At 40.8% G+C, this 16,702-nt stretch overlaps 1 protein-coding gene across 1 annotated transcript in view; it reads left to right on the top strand.

Moving 5' to 3' along the window:
• Positions 1-3,974: 3,974 nt before the first annotated feature.
• The window catches only part of ttc28 (tetratricopeptide repeat domain 28), a 145,375-nt gene continuing 132,647 nt past the window's right edge, over positions 3,975-16,702 (top strand). Inside the window, exon 1 of the mRNA XM_061733978.1 lies at positions 3,975-4,231. Coding sequence (XP_061589962.1) covers positions 4,202-4,231 — 30 coding nt within the window. The 5' untranslated portion in view covers positions 3,975-4,201. The remainder of the gene's footprint in view (positions 4,232-16,702) is intronic.

Genomic DNA, 16,702 nt, shown 5'->3' with positions numbered 1-16,702 from the left:
TTAAAATGAGGATATCTTGTAGGGCAACACTACCAATGAATAAAGGGGATGCAGCTGTGCTGACGTGTGTCCTCGTTTTTTTTTTTTAAACCAAATTCCACTAAAATAACTAAAATACATTTTACCAACCAAATCTTTTTTTAAAGTAATGTAATATAATAACAATAATAATAACCTTTATTTAACCAGGTAAGACTCATTGAGATTAAAAATCTCTTTTCCAAGAGCGACCTGGCCAAGAGGGCAGCATAAATTACAACAGAAAACACAACAAAAAAACAACAAACAGCAATCCAACACTGTAGTCAGGAACACAAATTACATACAACATAAACGGGTCCATATAATTTGAAAACTTTTTGGCACCATTTGAATTAAAAACAAGCACATTGCCCGAGAGAACTAGTTTCTCGATCCTTTAAAATTGATCGAAATTCCCCCAGAGTGATCAGTTCAGGTAAACTCAGATCGTTCTGTATGTCATTCCATGACCGGGGAGCAGCGTAACTGAAGGCTTTTTTCCCAAGTTCAGTGTTGGCTCTAGGAACGAACATGCGCAGAACGTCCTGTGAGCGTAAGCTGTAAGGATTAGAGACTCTACACATGTAAGAACATAAATAAGAGGGAACCAGCCCAAGAAGAGATTTATAAATGAACGCTAACCATCGAGAAAGTCTGCGGGCAGATAGAGACGGACAATTTGCAGTTGCATACAAAGTGCAGTGGTGGACAAGATTTCCACATCCTGTAATAAAACGTAAGGTACAGTGATATACAGTGTCCAGCTTTCTCAAATAAGTGACAGGTGCGTTCATAAACAGCAAGTCTCCATAATCCAGTAAAGGAACAAACGTGGTTGAAATTAAATATTTCCTAACGTGTAGGGAAAAACAAGATTTGTTTCTAAAGAAGAAACCCAATTTCATCTTAAGCTTACAGACCAGCTTTTCTATGTGTGGTTTAAAAGACAAGTTCTCGTCAATGATAATTCCCAAATACTTATATGTTTTGACTGTTTCAAGTTCAACTCCATGAGCAGTTAATATTTTTGGAATACTTAATGGTAGCCGTTTGCCATTTGAAAATAACATCACCTTCGATTTACTTGCATTTAGGACTAGTTTAAGCTGAGTCAGATGGGACTGAACAACATCAAAAGCAGACTGCAAGAGTTCAAGACTTTGCACTACAGAAGGGGATGAACAGTATAATACTGTATCATCTGCATAAAAATGGAAAGCAGCATCTGATACATTGTCACATATATTGTTTACATAAATGGTGAACAGCAGCGGTCCTAATATGGAACCCTGAGGCACCCCCTTTAATACAGGGAGGAACGAAGAAGAGGAGCCAGCAAACTGGACGCATTGGGATCTGTCAGACAGATAGTTAGAGAACCAATGAATGACATGCGGAGATAAACCAATCCTAGTAATGAGAGACTTGATACCCTGAGGACTTGTATTTCCTCTGAACCAGCCATTTCTTATGCTGCCTGGGTAGATACAGATGAATTGAACCGCCGCGACCACTGGGGACCCTCCAAGTTACCAGTCCCGCAGCCACTGGGGGCTTTCAATTTCTGACTTCATAAGCTTTAAGCAATTTACTTCCTACCTCCTAAAGGGGAGTTTTTCCTTGCCACTGTTTGGCTTAAGGTTTTTCTCCCACTAGGGGAGTTTTTACCTGCCATTGTTTATGTTATGTTTATTTAATAATTGCTTGGGCGTCATGTTCTGGGACTCTGGAAAGCGCCTAGAGACAACTTCTGTTGTAATAGACACTATATAAATAAAATTGAATTTAATTGAATTGAATTACTTATAAACTTGTAAAATTTGAAAAAGAAAATAAGAAATTCCAATTTCATGATCTGTCAGTAAATGCAGGTAAAACTTAAAAAAATACAAGCCTTTCTTCAAACATTATTTGTAACCTAACTGGACCTATCCTCACCTTTACCCCCCACCTTTCCACCACCCACCCCAATACAGAAACAGATTTATTGACTATAAAAGATTTTGAAAAAAAAAGTTCTCTCACCCCACTGCATTGTGTGTTTTTCTTTATTATTAATTATTTTTTTTCCTCAAATGGCCCTAAATCACGACTGCAGACTGATCTATTTTCACAAAAACACGACCGAGCTAAATTTAATTTGTCAATTTGAATTGTAGATTCACAAATCTAGTCCATAGAGATCAACTCCTGGGTTTGAGGTTCCACCACATCAGTTTTACAAAGAAAAACGTAGAGAACGGCCTCTAAAACCTAGGACAGGCCTTGCTGCGACCGTACAAACACACAAGTGCAAGTACAAGTGTATTTTATTGAAGTGAACAGCTTTGTTTTCAATTAGTGTACATTAGCTTTTCAGTTCTGTAGTACTCTTGTGTACAGTTTCTGTAGTACTCTTGTGTACAGATCTGTAGTAATTTTGTGTATAGTCTGTAGTACTCTCATGTACAGGTTGGTAGTAATTTCATGTACAGGTCTGTAGTACTCTCATGTACAGGTCTAGTACTCTCATGTACAGGTCTGTAGTACTCTCATGTACAGGTTTGTAGTACTCTCATGTACAGGTCAGTAGTACTCCCGTGTACAGGTCTGTAGTACTCTCATGTACAGGTCTGTAGTACTCTCATGTACAGGACAGTAGTACTCTCATGTACAGGTCTGTAGTACTCTCGTGTACAGGTCTGTAGTACTCTCATGTACAGGTCAGTAGTACTCTCATGTACAGGTCTGTAGTACTCCCGTGTACAGGTCTGTAGTACTCTCATGTACAGGTCTGTAGTACTCCCGTGTACAGGTCTGTAGTACTCCCGTGTACAGGTCTGTAGTACTCTCATGTACAGGTCAGTAGTACTCTCATGTACAGGTCTGTAGTACTCCCGTGTACAGGTCTGTAGTACTCTCATGTACAGGTCTGTAGTACTCCCGTGTACAGGTCTGTAGTACTCCCGTGTACAGGTCTGTAGTACTCCCGTGTACAGGTCTGTAGTACTCTCATGTACAGGACAGTAGTACCGCCATTAGGGTTGCCACCTTTCAGAAATAGAAATAAGGGACGCCCTGATTTCAGCAGCGCAGGAGCCAAAAGAAAAAACCCCCCAAACTTCTAAACTGAATAAAAATGTGTTTATTTTTATATAAAATTTTTATATAAAAAAACAAAATTCTTTGATTTCAAGTTTAAAGTGCTTTAATAGCATTGAACTTGCATCACTGTACAGACAGACAACCATACTAGCAACTGAAATAGCCTCCTATGCTACGTATGTCCACATCAGCCAAGATGTATAATATAGCCTACAGGTGAAGAATATGGTGTAAAAGTTAGTTTATTTCAATAATCCAACTAGAATATGGTGTAAAAGTTAATTTATTTCAATAATTCAACTAGAATATGGTGTAAAAGTTAATTTATTTCAATAATTCAACTAGAATATGGTGTAAAAGTTAATTTATTTCAATAATTCAACTAGACTATGGTGTAAAAGTTAATTTATTTCAATAATTCAACTAGAATATGGTGTAAAAGTTAACTTATTTCAATAATTCAACTAGAATATGGTGTAAAAGTTAATTTATTTCAATAATTCAACTAGAATATGGTGTAAAGGTTCATTTATTTCAATAATTCAACTAGAATATGGTGTAAAAGTTGATGAAAATACGGTACAAATCGTGTCCCGTATTAGTTCAATACGGGACGCAACATTTTTTTCTCAAATAAAGGACAATTCCGTATTTTACGGGACGGGTGGCAACCGTTTTATAATATATCCATGGTGGCAACCCTATGTACAGGTCAGTATTACTCGTGTAGGTACAGGTCAGTAGTAACAGATATCTGGGAGGTGACCGAGCCTCTGATGTCAGCAGCAGTAACTGAACCCTCGGAAGGCTGCAGTCATGGCGCAGACCGGATCTCCGCCTCTCGCGGATCAAATCTCCGCTGCGAGGATCAGCTGCGGGAACATGGCGCAGCCTCTCTGGATCAACTTTAACGGAACCCGTGGAAACTCTTCCACCACACACGACTAGTCCCAACCGTCAGGTTTTTTGACAGCCAGCATCGCCGGGTGACCGACTGGAGACTCGTGTCCCGAGTTTTAATGTTGTCTGCAAGTTTTCCTGCTCTGACTCGGAGCTGCAGCCGCCGCCGTGGGATGAAAGTTTGGATCTAGCGGAGATGGAAAAGCAAAGACCCAGGAAAGAGAAGGTAAGGGTCGGCGGAAACGGACGTTTAGAGGCAGATATTCACGGAAGGTAGTGAAGTTTATACATCTCATCCATCCTCAGGACTTCATACACAGCTGCATCTGATTTCTGTCAGGATCAGCTGCATTTAACATTTCCATCCTCAGCCGCCTTGAAAACAGGGCTGTTTCTAGCTTTTTAGGGGCCCAGCTGTGCAAGGGCCCCCTGTCTTTTTTTTTTTTTAATTAACTTCAAAAAAGTAAAGCATTATAGGGAACTTAAAACCCTCTGAAACATATGACGCTGCAACAGTTGACATTATTTATTAAGAAAACAGGGTAAATTGTTGAATCCAAAAAAATCAAATTTAGGTTGACAGGCTAAATCAATCTAGTTCATCGACAGTTTTATGATAAACTGTGTGTGTGTGTGTGTGTGTGTGTGTGTGTGTGTGTGTGTATGTGTGTGTGTGTGTGTGTGTGAATAGTGTTTTCCTGGTAGCTGTGATGTTATGTCATCAAGTACACAAATACACTGGTGTTCCAGTTTCAGAAAGACTGAAATGCATCCTCCCATTGTTTGAAGTACATACTCCCAAGTAGGGTTGCAAAGGGATGGAAAATTTCCGGTAAATTTCCGGAAACTTTCCGGAAACTTTCCATGGGAAGTTAAGTTGGGGAATTTTGGAAATATTCCAAATTGGAAACTTTCCATGGGAATTATGGGAATTTATGGGAATTATTGGGAATTAACTGGAAATTGGGGGTAATTTAAACAAACTGTATCATATCCAAACATAAATGTAAATATTTATTTCGTCATAACCAGATATCCATGCAAGATAATACAAAAACATGACATTTCAACAGATTTATTTGAGTAGAACTTTAGTTTTTATTCTTGTATGAACAATTATTTTAATGAACAAAAACATGAATGTTGAGTAAATACTAACTCACCCCACTCCCCCACCCAATCAAAAAGTAATGCAAGTTAAACATTAATACCATTATCGATCAAATATATTTACCCCATAATATTATCAAAACTTACTTGACTTTATATAGTCCGGGCTCAAATGTGTGGCTTCAATAGTCTTGTGCTTTGAGCTCAAATGTGTGGCCTCCAGGCTTCAAGAAATCACCTGTGCATGTGATGGAGGAATGCACAGTGCATGTAGTGTAGGGGGCGTGGTCTCAATAGCCCTGCAGTAAGCAATGTGCTGTGTGCATGTGATTGAGGAGTGTACTTGCATTAAATCTGGTTGTTTTAGCCAAGACTATGCTACAATATATTTCCCCCAACTATATTTAAGTTCCCTGTTAAGGGCCAACCTTCAATTCTGTAAATGTCTTATTTATTCCCGTTAATTCCCGTTAATTCCCATATATTCCCGTTAATTCCCATATATTCCCGTTAATTCCCATGGAAAGTTTCCAACTTTGAAAATTCCCGGAATTTTGCAACCCTACTCCCAAGTCATACGTGGGAAGTACAGACTAACTAGTACAACTACAAGTCCAAATTTGGAACTGAGAAAACGTTAGCCCAGCATGTTAATAGGGCTATTGGAAGAAAAATATAGTTGGATAAAATAATTGGGGGTTAAAATTTGAAGAAAAAAGAAGAAAAGAAATATGACTTCAACTAGCTTATTTATGAGAAAAACCTCAGATCTTCTGAGTCATCAACTTGAAAATTCATAAGAAAAAGATCTCACATGTTCTGATGTCTTGAATTTCAGAAAAAAAATCAGAAATTGGTACTTAGTTAATACTATTAAATACTGTAACCATGCTGAACCTGTTGGTTTGGAGGTCTAAACTATGGGTTCAGGGCATCTGGATGGTCTGCAGATTATAAACAACCTTAAAACTTCTGAACCACTAATTTATTTCAAAGCATCGTATTCCAAAGCAGTTGGCGCCAAAATGTTCGAAGCCTGAAAAAAATGGGGCCGTATTATAGCGAATGCTCATAATAATGGTCAATTTAATTCATTTTTTTCTACGCTTAAATTTTTTTTTTTTTTACATGAAATAAGTTAGAGTAAAATGCAGCTTCTTTCCAGATTGTATTTCCAAAACAAAGCAGGAAGTGAAAGGAAAAAACATGTACAGGTAATCCTTTGACTGAATACTAGGGTCGTTTCTCCAAAACAGTGAGACATATGCATAGTTAATTAGATTGACGGCTGGCTAATGTGCATGGACAGCCATCGTCACTTTAGTTATGTTGTGCTCAGCGTTGTCTTGATTTTTAAGCTGCGAGTAAAGACCCAAAGGAATATAGATGTTCTTATTTTTCGAAGCCAATTTAGCTACAAAATAAGAAACCCCTGTGACTGGAAGGGTTTGGGGGCAAGGGTTAGCAAGAACAAGAGGGCTCCTGTACCTCCTCAGGATCATTGGCTGCTCTGTACCTCTTGCCGTACCTGGGGCCTCAGGTTGAGCAAACTTCACCTCATTTTATGACCTTTCCAATGACACCCGAAACAAGTGCTGCCAAAGAGTCAGATGTCATTTCAATAGCAGCATCTGAAACAAGGTTTTGGGGACAGATTTGATCAGAATGAGTGAGAGGTAGCGCCTGATTTATGATTCCTACGCCCCTACGCCATCGCTGGCATCTATACTTCTGCGTCGCTCTGTAATACCACTACCAAACACTAGGTGGCAGTTGAGAAGGAGGGGGGTTTGCATCAACATTAGTTAGCATCATAGGTTACCATAAGCCAGCCGAACTAAATAGCTAGCTTGTGGTAACTTAAGTGGGTGTTTTCCTGCTAGCTTTCTGACCTTTTTTTCTGGCATCAGTTCCGACCAACACGGCGCCGTGCGGAGACTAAAAAAGAGGCTTCAAAGCTCTGTTCAGAAAACCGGTGGGTGACCTCACAGTGGAGGTTTGTGTAGTTGTTCCTCAAGAGCTGGCAAAAATATCTCTGCAAGACTTCCGGAGTAAAGTTTACACACATTGTGTTTCCACGCGTCACACCTCCAGAATACCGCTGGGAAAAGTCGGGCCTGTGTGAGAGCGGGTACGGCTGGTCGCCTTCCTCATCTCTCCACAGTAGAATATGTAATACAATCAAACATTTAAAAGCCCCGTTCAGGTACACCTTATCCTCCTTTTTTCTGCATTCAGTCTGTGTTGTTCTCTGACTGAAGCGGAGCTGGCAGTAGTAAGACACCACCCAGAGGAAGACGGGAAGTTTGTGTTTGCTTGTAATCTTGGAAGGGCCGCGACAGGATATTCATGTTGTGTTCCTGTTGCAGTGTTGTTCTTCTGGCTCGAACTTGACCTCTTACCGTGTAAACCTCCTCCAGATATGCTTACCTTCACGGCCGTGTGTGTGTTTGAGCTCTTCTTTGCTGTCGAAGCCAACAAACACACGCCGGTGGAGGTGCTCGGATAACTGGAACTATGATCACGAGTGACACTGTTTTTGCCGTTGGATGTTTTTTAAACCCAGCTGATTATATTTGTTGAAAATAGATGAGTAAAATACCAGTGAACTGAGTTAAAGAGTCAAGCGACTCTATTTTGGCTGGTGTCGAATCCTAAGCTATAACTGAGACAACTTGTTTTTGTTTTAAAAAAATCTTATATAACATGACTTATTATTGGAGAGGTGCTATGTGTACAAGGCCTTAGAAAGCCTGAAAATTAAACTGTTTAAACTTTTTCCCAAGCTTTTGTCACAATTTATGACAAAAGTTAGGATTTGTGATTTTTTTAAAAAAAGCAACAACTGCACATATTTAATTGATTTTGACTATCAAGAATTGACCAACTATAATCATCTCCATATAAGTTTATTCAGCTGCAACTAAACTTTAACTGTCAGACTGACATTTGTCTCTAGAATATTCTGGTCTACGGGGAAGTTCATGTTTGACTTTAATGACTGCAAGGTTTAAAACAACCACATATGATGCCACCACCATCGTGCTTGACAGTGGGTCTGAGGTGTTTCTGCTGGTTTCCTCCAGACTTGGTTCTGGACGTTAAGACGAAACATGTTGGTCTCATGTGTTCAGAGGACGTTGATCCAGAAGTCTGCTGGTTTGTTCAGATGCAGTTTTGTGAACTTCAGTCTTGCTTCAATGTTTTTCTTTGAACAGAAGAAGTTTTTCTCCTGGAAACAAACAATCTCCCGTAGGGCTGGGCGATTTTGGACAAAAATAAAATCCCGATTTTTTTTTCTCTGAAAACCCGATTTTCGATTTCGATTTCGATTTTTTTGGTAAAACTACAAAAGACAATGGAATAAATTGTTTCAAATATTTTATCTTTTTTTTTCAAAGAAAAATGGCTAACAAATTTCCCTATTGGGAATGAAGTGCAACTGAAAGATACTGTAAATCCTCCTTGAGTTTAGTAAAGTGACAACATTTACAATTTTCAAAAAAAAAACAAAGATGACTAGACGAGCTCTGTCTGTAATGCAGCCAGCTGCAAAAAAGGAAAAAATCGATTTTCCGATTTCCTTTTTTTTAACATCGATTTTGATTAATAAATCCGATTTAGATTTAAAATCGATTAATCGCACAGCCCTAATCTCCCGTCTTCTAATGATGCTGTCGCCGTCATTTAAAGTGATTATTGAGGTCTGTGGGCTCGGAGATGTACCTATTGGGTGCTTTTGTATTTCTCTAAATATTACACCATCTGACTTTGGAGTAAATCTGCCGGGATGTCCACTCCTGGAAAAATTGACAGCTGTCCAGAATGTTTTCTAACTTGTGAATAATCTTTCTCACTGGAAAACATCAAACTCCAGTTAGTTTGGAAGTGGTTTTAGAGTCTTTTTGTGGATTCATCTGCATGCACAATTCTTTAGGATCATTGCTTCTATTTTTTCCTCCCTGGCATTATGTTAAAACTTATCTGAATGCGTCAGACAATCAAACTGTCCAAACATCTGGGTTATTAGAGGTCTGCACACCTGCTGATTATCAGTTTATCAAGGACCAATGTTTAGCAGCATGTGGCTGCAACGTTACCCCCTGAATGCCACACTAAAAAATATACATGCGCATGCATATGTTGTTGTTGTCACCAAGACCCACTATGATTAGATTGTTATTGTAAAAGCACCAACTTTTGCACACGGTTGCGTGTCACTGAGTAACCATGGTAACCGAGCATGCCCTCACCTGTTTGCAGGCCCAGTCAGCCCTGTCTTTCTCTTTATCAACCGAACCGATCTGCTTGGCAGTGCAGATCGTCCATAATTGGAGCCAACTGTAGGTGCTTTTGAAAACTGCAGATTTTTACGTAAAATAGCTCAGTGGAGGATAGTAGGGAACCTGAACTGGAAGGAAAAAGGAAATAAATATTAACAATGTGTGGGAACCAAAGTGTTCCATATGTGTTTTATATAGACTCCAAAATAACCAAAGCAGATGCACAACAAATGAGTATTTCTGAGACAGAAATTTAGGATGCCATAAACCCTTTAAACTCCAGGTTCACATCTCCAGAGTTCACTTTCATTCTGACTCCCCCACATTCACAAATATAACAAACCAGTATAGGACAACAGTGTGAACGGTCTTTTATCTGTGGAAGTAAAAGGGATTTTTATTGCCTGGAGCTCCATTAATTGTGTTTTAGTTTAGCAGTTATGAGATGAGTGTACTACTGTAGTTCAGTGTCATAGATTCTATGATAAGACCTGGATGAACCTTCTGGGACGTCACTGGACCTCTAACCAAATTTCACTTTTTGTTTGCCCATATAAGAGTAGCTACTAATTATAGCTACCAATGAACAGCTTTTAATAGCTAGTAATTACTAACTAAACGCTTCCTCTACTAAAACTTCTATTACTGTTACTGCTACCAGATGCATAATCTAGATCTATTCTATATGAATCTTGTCCTGTATGCTCTTGTCTGGTATAGACTAGTCTACACCAGACAAACCTTGATTACACAACAACAGACTAGTCTAGGTTAGTCTTGTCTTATCTTGTCTACTCTAGTCCAGTTTAGTCTAGTCTACTCTAAACTTGTCGACTCGACTTGTCTCGACTCTAGTTTAGTCTAGTCGAAAGTGGCCCTCCAGGACCAGAGGGGGGCCCCGCTGCGGAGGCAAAGGAGGGGACCGGAGACGGGCCTGGAGAGAGGGAACCCCCCAACAGGGCGACCCCCGCGCGGGCCCGACACCGGAGGGTCCCAGACCCAGGCATCCCATTCATTCATCCATTTATCTATCCGGTATCTATAATAATAATATAATATACTAACTAGGGCTGAAACGATTCCTCGAATAATTAGAGTAATTCGATTACAAAAAATGATCGAGGAATTTTCCCTGCCTCGAGGAATCGTTTAATTTCACCAGCTCAAAGCAGGTATTTCGCCCGGACTACGTTTAATGTGGCACAGCGCGCTGACGGTACAGCCGCGCTTGTAAAAGGTAGTAGAAAGAGGCGGCGGGTATGTTTGGTTTTAGTAATATCATGCTCAGGCAATGAGTCTGCAATGGCCCAGTAGTGGGGCAGCTTAGCTAGAAATTCCATAACCATTGTGCATTTTGTGATAAAAGCATCAAATTTGGTACACTTGTAGCCAAAAGCATAATGAAAAAAATTTGATATGGAGCCATCATGGATTTTCATTATGGCGCCCATTTTTCAAGATGGCCGCCGGTGACCACTGTTTTAGATACAATTTCATATAAACAATGGATAACATGTGATAGAAACATCAAATTTGGTACAGTTATGGCCAAAAACATGAAGAACAAAATAAAGATATGCAGCCATCATGAATTTTCAATATGGCTGCTATTTTTCAAAATGGCCGCCATTGACAACTGTTTTTAGGTCAATTTTCATCTTAAAAATTGACATAATGTGATATTGAGGCTTTAAATTGAATTTATCTACTATGCATAGCACTTGGGAACTATCGTTAAGATAATACATTTTTCAAGAAGGCGGCCAAGATGGCAGCCAACTACCTGTTGCAATATAGCTGCATATACTCGTCTGATTTGAGTTATCTTTGAGTCGATTCACTTTTTTTGGGGGGTGAAGTTCAAATTATGAACTTCACTATTCCTCAGAAGCTACAATTCAATACTCAAAATATGTCATGACAATATATTTTTCAAGATGGCGGCCATGCCAGTAGCCTATCAAAATTGTAGTTGCATTACAATTGCATTTATCAGATTTAAATATCTGTTAGAGTTAGGGTTAGAGTTCGGGGATTGTGTGTAGAGTTGTGTCCATTCACATTTCTATGAAATAAAATTGCACAAAATAGTTGGCTGTGGGCCTCACTGACAACCCCTCAGCACTGCTGTGTTGGATGGTAGCAGGACCAGAAGTTTCCCGAACCATACAGGAGTTTGAGACTAGCTCCAAGAAACCAGGAAGACCAGATGACACACGTCACCATGATCAAACAACAAGTGTCCAAGTTGCATTCATCAAGGATGTACGCTCTCTGGTCAGCGCAGTGGAACACCTTGGAAACCCCTTTGAAGAGGAAAGCAAGGACCTCATTGCAAAAGAAATTGCTGGGCCTTCAGCTGTTGAGACAGTCAGCAAGGTGAAGCAGACAAGACAGCACCAGTTTGAAGCTTTTACTAGAGAGTGTCTTGTGAAAAGAACAAAGCCAATAGATGATCCCATACCAAGGAATAAGCTGATGGTGTTTGGGACTTCACCTGTGAGGAGAGTATCAAAAGACAAGCAGAAATTGGTCTCTCTCAAACAAGACATGCAGCTCTTTTCAAGGCTCTTCATTGCTTACCAGACCAGAGATGGAAACCTTCATGAGTTCTTCAGACACGAGAACCAGCCATGTCCCCCAGCGCTATACAAAGGGGGAGGCATTCGCTTCGGAATGAAGAGTGATCTTCTTTCATGCCTGGAAGCTGTTCATAGTGCATATTCTGATGGCCCCAAGGTTACCTGCACTATTGTAGATGGGGCAGCCATTATCCAGATGCTCAAATCAAAGTCTGTAAAGACCTTCAATGAGTACACCCAAGAGATCTTCATTCCATATCTCAACAGAAAACTTGGACATGTGACCAGGCTTGATTTAGTGTGGGACCGCTACTTGTAGTCCTTGAAAGCTGCTACAAGAGCAAAGCGTGGAGAAGGGGTGCAGAGACGTGTGGTAGACTCTGCACCCATTCCCAGGAACTGGCAAAGCTTTCTCAGAGTTGACAACAATAAGACTTACTCTCAGATGCTCTGCTCAGGGAGTTTGTGCTGGACAACAAACAGCTTGTTGTCACAAATGATGTAGATGTCCTCAGCAAGCCACCACTTCAGGATCTTTCTTCAATTGCTCCATGTACACATGAGGAAGCTGATAGTTGCATGTTATTACATGTGGCCAACGCAGCAAGAAATGGCCATCAGAAAATCATGATACAAACTGTTGATACTGATGTTGTAGTGCTGGCTGTCGCAGTTGCTCAGGGTCTCCAGCCAGAAGATGAGCTTTGGCTGGCATTTGGAACTGGAAAGGGTTTTCGATACCTTGCAGCCCATGAAATAGCAGAAGGGCTGGGGCCTGAGAAGGCACGTGCACTTCCAGTGTTCCATGCATTGACGGGCTGTGACACTGTATCCAGCTTTGCTGGCCATGGGAAGAAGACTGCATGGGCTGTATGGACTGTCTTTCCAGAGCTTACACATGCCCTGTTAAAACTATCTTCTGCCCCAGATGACATACCACAGGAGGTAATGGCTACGATCGAGATGTTATACTGCTCTATCTACCGAACCAGCCCATGCACAGAAATAGACACGGCAAGGAGGAAGTTATTTGTGAAGAGGCACAATGTGCTGTCAATCCCACCAACAAAGGCTGCCCTAGAGGAACATGTGAAGAGAGCAGCTTACCAAGGAGGGCATGTGTGGGGCCAGATGCTGGTGTCTACACCAGAGCTACCTTCACCATGTAGATGGGGCTGGTCTAAGACATCTGAGGGCTACTATGCACCGTTCTGGACATGCCTACCAGATGCTGGCCAATGCAGCTATGAACTTGTCTCCTGCCAATGTAAGAAGGGTTGTGTTAGGCGGTGCAAGTGCAAAAAAGCTGCTTTAGAGTGCACAGCTCTCTGTTACTGTGAAGGGGAGTGCTGAATAGACTTTCCCGCGCTGGACCTAGTTAGACAGTATTGCATATTTTGAGTCTTGATTTGCAGCTTCTGAGCAATTCTGAAACTCATAAATTTGAATTCAGAATCATAAAAAAAAAGAAAAAGAAAAAAAAATCTCATTCAGAATCATAAAAAAAGAAAAAGAAAAAAAAATCTCCTCCTTGAGCTACCACCTTATCGTGGTGGAGGCGTGTCTCAATGATCCTAGGAGCTATGTTGTCGGGGCTTTATGCCCCTGGTAGGGTCTCCCAAGGCAAACAGGTCCTAGGTGAGGGTCCAGACAAAGAGTGGCTCAAGAAGTCCCCTATAATGAATACAACATGGTAGATCAATTCAACTTATATTCTCAATATCACATTATATCCATCATAAATATGAAAATGTATCTAATGCAGCCATCTCATGATGGCTGCATATCTTTATTTTGTTCTTCATGTTTTTGGCCATAACTGTACCATATTTGATGTTTCTATCACATTTTATCCATTGTTTATATGAAATTGTATCTAAAACAGTGGTCACCGGTGGCCATCTTGAAAAATGGGTGCCAAATTGAAAATCCATGATGGCTCCATATCTAATTTTTTTCTACATGTCTTTGGCTATAAGTCTACCAAATTTGACACTTTTATCACAAAATGCACAATGGTTTTGGTTATCTGCACCACTACAGAGGGGAGACACATGTAGCTCAGTGCTTAACTTTTATTTTTAATCCACTCTATATTCTTCTGGTCCGTTCTCCTATATGTTCCCCCTCTAAAGCCAAAATTATTGTTCTGCGTTAAATCGACGCAGAGCCTACGCCGTAGGGTACGGCGTAGGCTCTGCGTTGGTGTAACGCGGAACCATAAATCAGCCTTCACCCGGTACATACATAGGTTCCTCTAAACCTCTGTTCCCGCTACAGTTTTAACTAAAAGAAAATGTGCTCCAATACAGCAGGTCTCATAATTTTATTTTGAACACTGCCAAAACTCTAACTTAAAACTTAACTAGAACTTAAAATTTGCTTGACACAAATGAAAGTTCAATTGAAACTGTTGTAAGTTCAGGGTTTTTAAATGCACAGCCATGAACCTACTGTATTATATAATTTCTTAATGTCTTAATGTCAATTAACATCTAACATCTTATGTATATTTATAATTGCTCTTTAACTAAAGAAAAATATGTTTTATCCGATTACTCGATTAATCGATGGAATTTTCAGTAGAATACTCGATTACTAAAATATTTGATAGCTACAGCCCTACATTAGTTAGCATCATAGGTTACCATAACTATATAAATATATATATAGCTAGCTTGTGGTAACTTAAGTGGGTGTTTTCCTGCTAGCTTTCTGACCTTTTTTTTTGGCATCAGTTCTGACCAACGCGGCGCCATGCAGAGACTAAAAAAGAGTCTTCAAAAGCTCTGTTCAGAAAACCGGTGGGTGACCTCACAGCGGAGGTTTGTGTAGTTGTTCCTCAAGAGCTGGCAAAAATATCTCTGCAAGACTTCCGGAGTAAAGTTTACACACATTGTGTTTCCACGCGTCACACCTCCAGAATACCGCACAATCACGCACCGTTGCCCCCTCCCCAGGGGGGTCCAGCACTGCCAGAAGGCACCCCAGGCTGCGCGGCGAGCCCTGCCAGACCCGGGCATCGCGACCCACCTATCTATCCCAGGCCGGCGAGGGAACGCGGGTGATGTGTTTAGTCTAGTCTTGTGTACTATGGTCTAGTGTAGTCTAGTCTTGGCTAGTCTTGTCTTGGCTACTTTAGTTTTGTCTACTCTAGTCTTGTTTAGTCTTGGCTACTCTAGTCTAGTCTTGGCTACTCTAGTCCAGTCTAGTCTTGTAATTGTAAATATAGGAAGTTCATTCATGTACAAACAGACCTTTTTATACACTTTTTGTACAAGTAGAGTTAAGATCACCCTAGTTTGTCCGTAGGGACCTTTTCTACACCATCACCTAGACAGAATTATATTTTTAGTCTTGATAGAGTTTTTAAATAGCAGTTTATTCTGACATTGCTATTTGTCCTCTGGACTAACATTAACATATTCATACAATACATCCCATTCTGTCAACTATTCTTGGTTCACATGGCTTTGGTCCCAGATAAAAGGTTACCCTCATTGCCATCTAGCAATAGACCAATGGGTGATTCTTTTTCTGAAGATTCCTTTACAATGTCCAACTTGTCAAGACACCGCTGTGACAGGTTTTGGGTTGGGCTGGAAGTGATCTGGTCACAAAGCAGTCTGAAGTGGCCCCCTTAGTCCCTGGCTGAAGGTGGCTAGTCAGGACTAGTCCGAGGACACCAGATGGACTGCCTCAGGCTCATCAGCTTGTACCTCTTGCAGTAGCTGAGTCCTTCAGTTGAGCAGCCTTGGATCACTTCAGGACTGCTACAAGTTAAATACCCACTAGACATCAGCTAACCACTAACCAGCAACCTCAGAAACAAGTTCTACCAGAGCTGAAACTAGAACTAGTGGAGGTCAGCGTGGATCTACAGTCACCCGGCCAACCAATTCCAGGCCTAGGCTGGTGGGCAGGTGAGTGCAACTGGACTAGGCCTGACAGCATCGGTTTTAAACAACGGCGGTTCCCCGTGGAGGGCCACTAGTCTTCAATTCAGCTCTGGCAGCACTTGTTTTGGACCCTTGGAACCTTCCAACCAGACCACAAACTAACAGCAAAGCTCTTGATAGCCTAGACTGTTAGGCTTGGCCATCAGTCTTGGTTAATCTCAACAGAGCACCACTAGTCTTAATTTCAGTAGCCACCTCTGAAATAAAGATGTTTGGACAGATATTTTAGATTACTGGCACCATGCAGTAAAACAAAGATGGGTGACGTTTGATTCTTTTTATACTGTCAATGAGCAAGATATACCGTATATGCATAAGCAGCTTGTGTGTGAGTAGGTTGCATAGGTCTAAGGTTTTCTTGCAGTCTTTTGGAAGTGAAGCTTGAGTGCTACTTGATGCCATTGTTGTCTCAGTTGAAACTGTGATGCATTTGGAAGTTTTCAGAATCCCTTCAGTTTGCATATCTTGTGTGTGTGTGTGTGTGTGTGTGTGTGTGTGGGAGGGGATAGACACAGAGATAATGAGGGCCTTGGAGAAAGCTCTGGTGAAGGGACGAATTTGGAAACACCGACTAAGAGAGGGAGGCAGCGTCTCCATGCTAAAGCTGCTCTGAATGGAGCTCAGTGTGCACATTTTTCACCAATTTCAGTGGAAGCGATTGAAATGAACGAGAAGAACAGAAGCCTCATCTGACTTTCCTCATCTTTCTCTGAGGAATTCAAGCTGTTACTGCTGAGAGGAGAAGAAAAATGAAGCTAGCAGT

Source organism: Cololabis saira, chromosome 11 (assembly GCF_033807715.1).
Source record: "Cololabis saira isolate AMF1-May2022 chromosome 11, fColSai1.1, whole genome shotgun sequence".
Classification (NCBI taxonomy): domain Eukaryota; kingdom Metazoa; phylum Chordata; class Actinopteri; order Beloniformes; family Belonidae; genus Cololabis; species Cololabis saira.
Note: the sequence above shows the minus strand (reverse complement) of the source record. Positions and strands in the feature narration are given on the sequence as shown.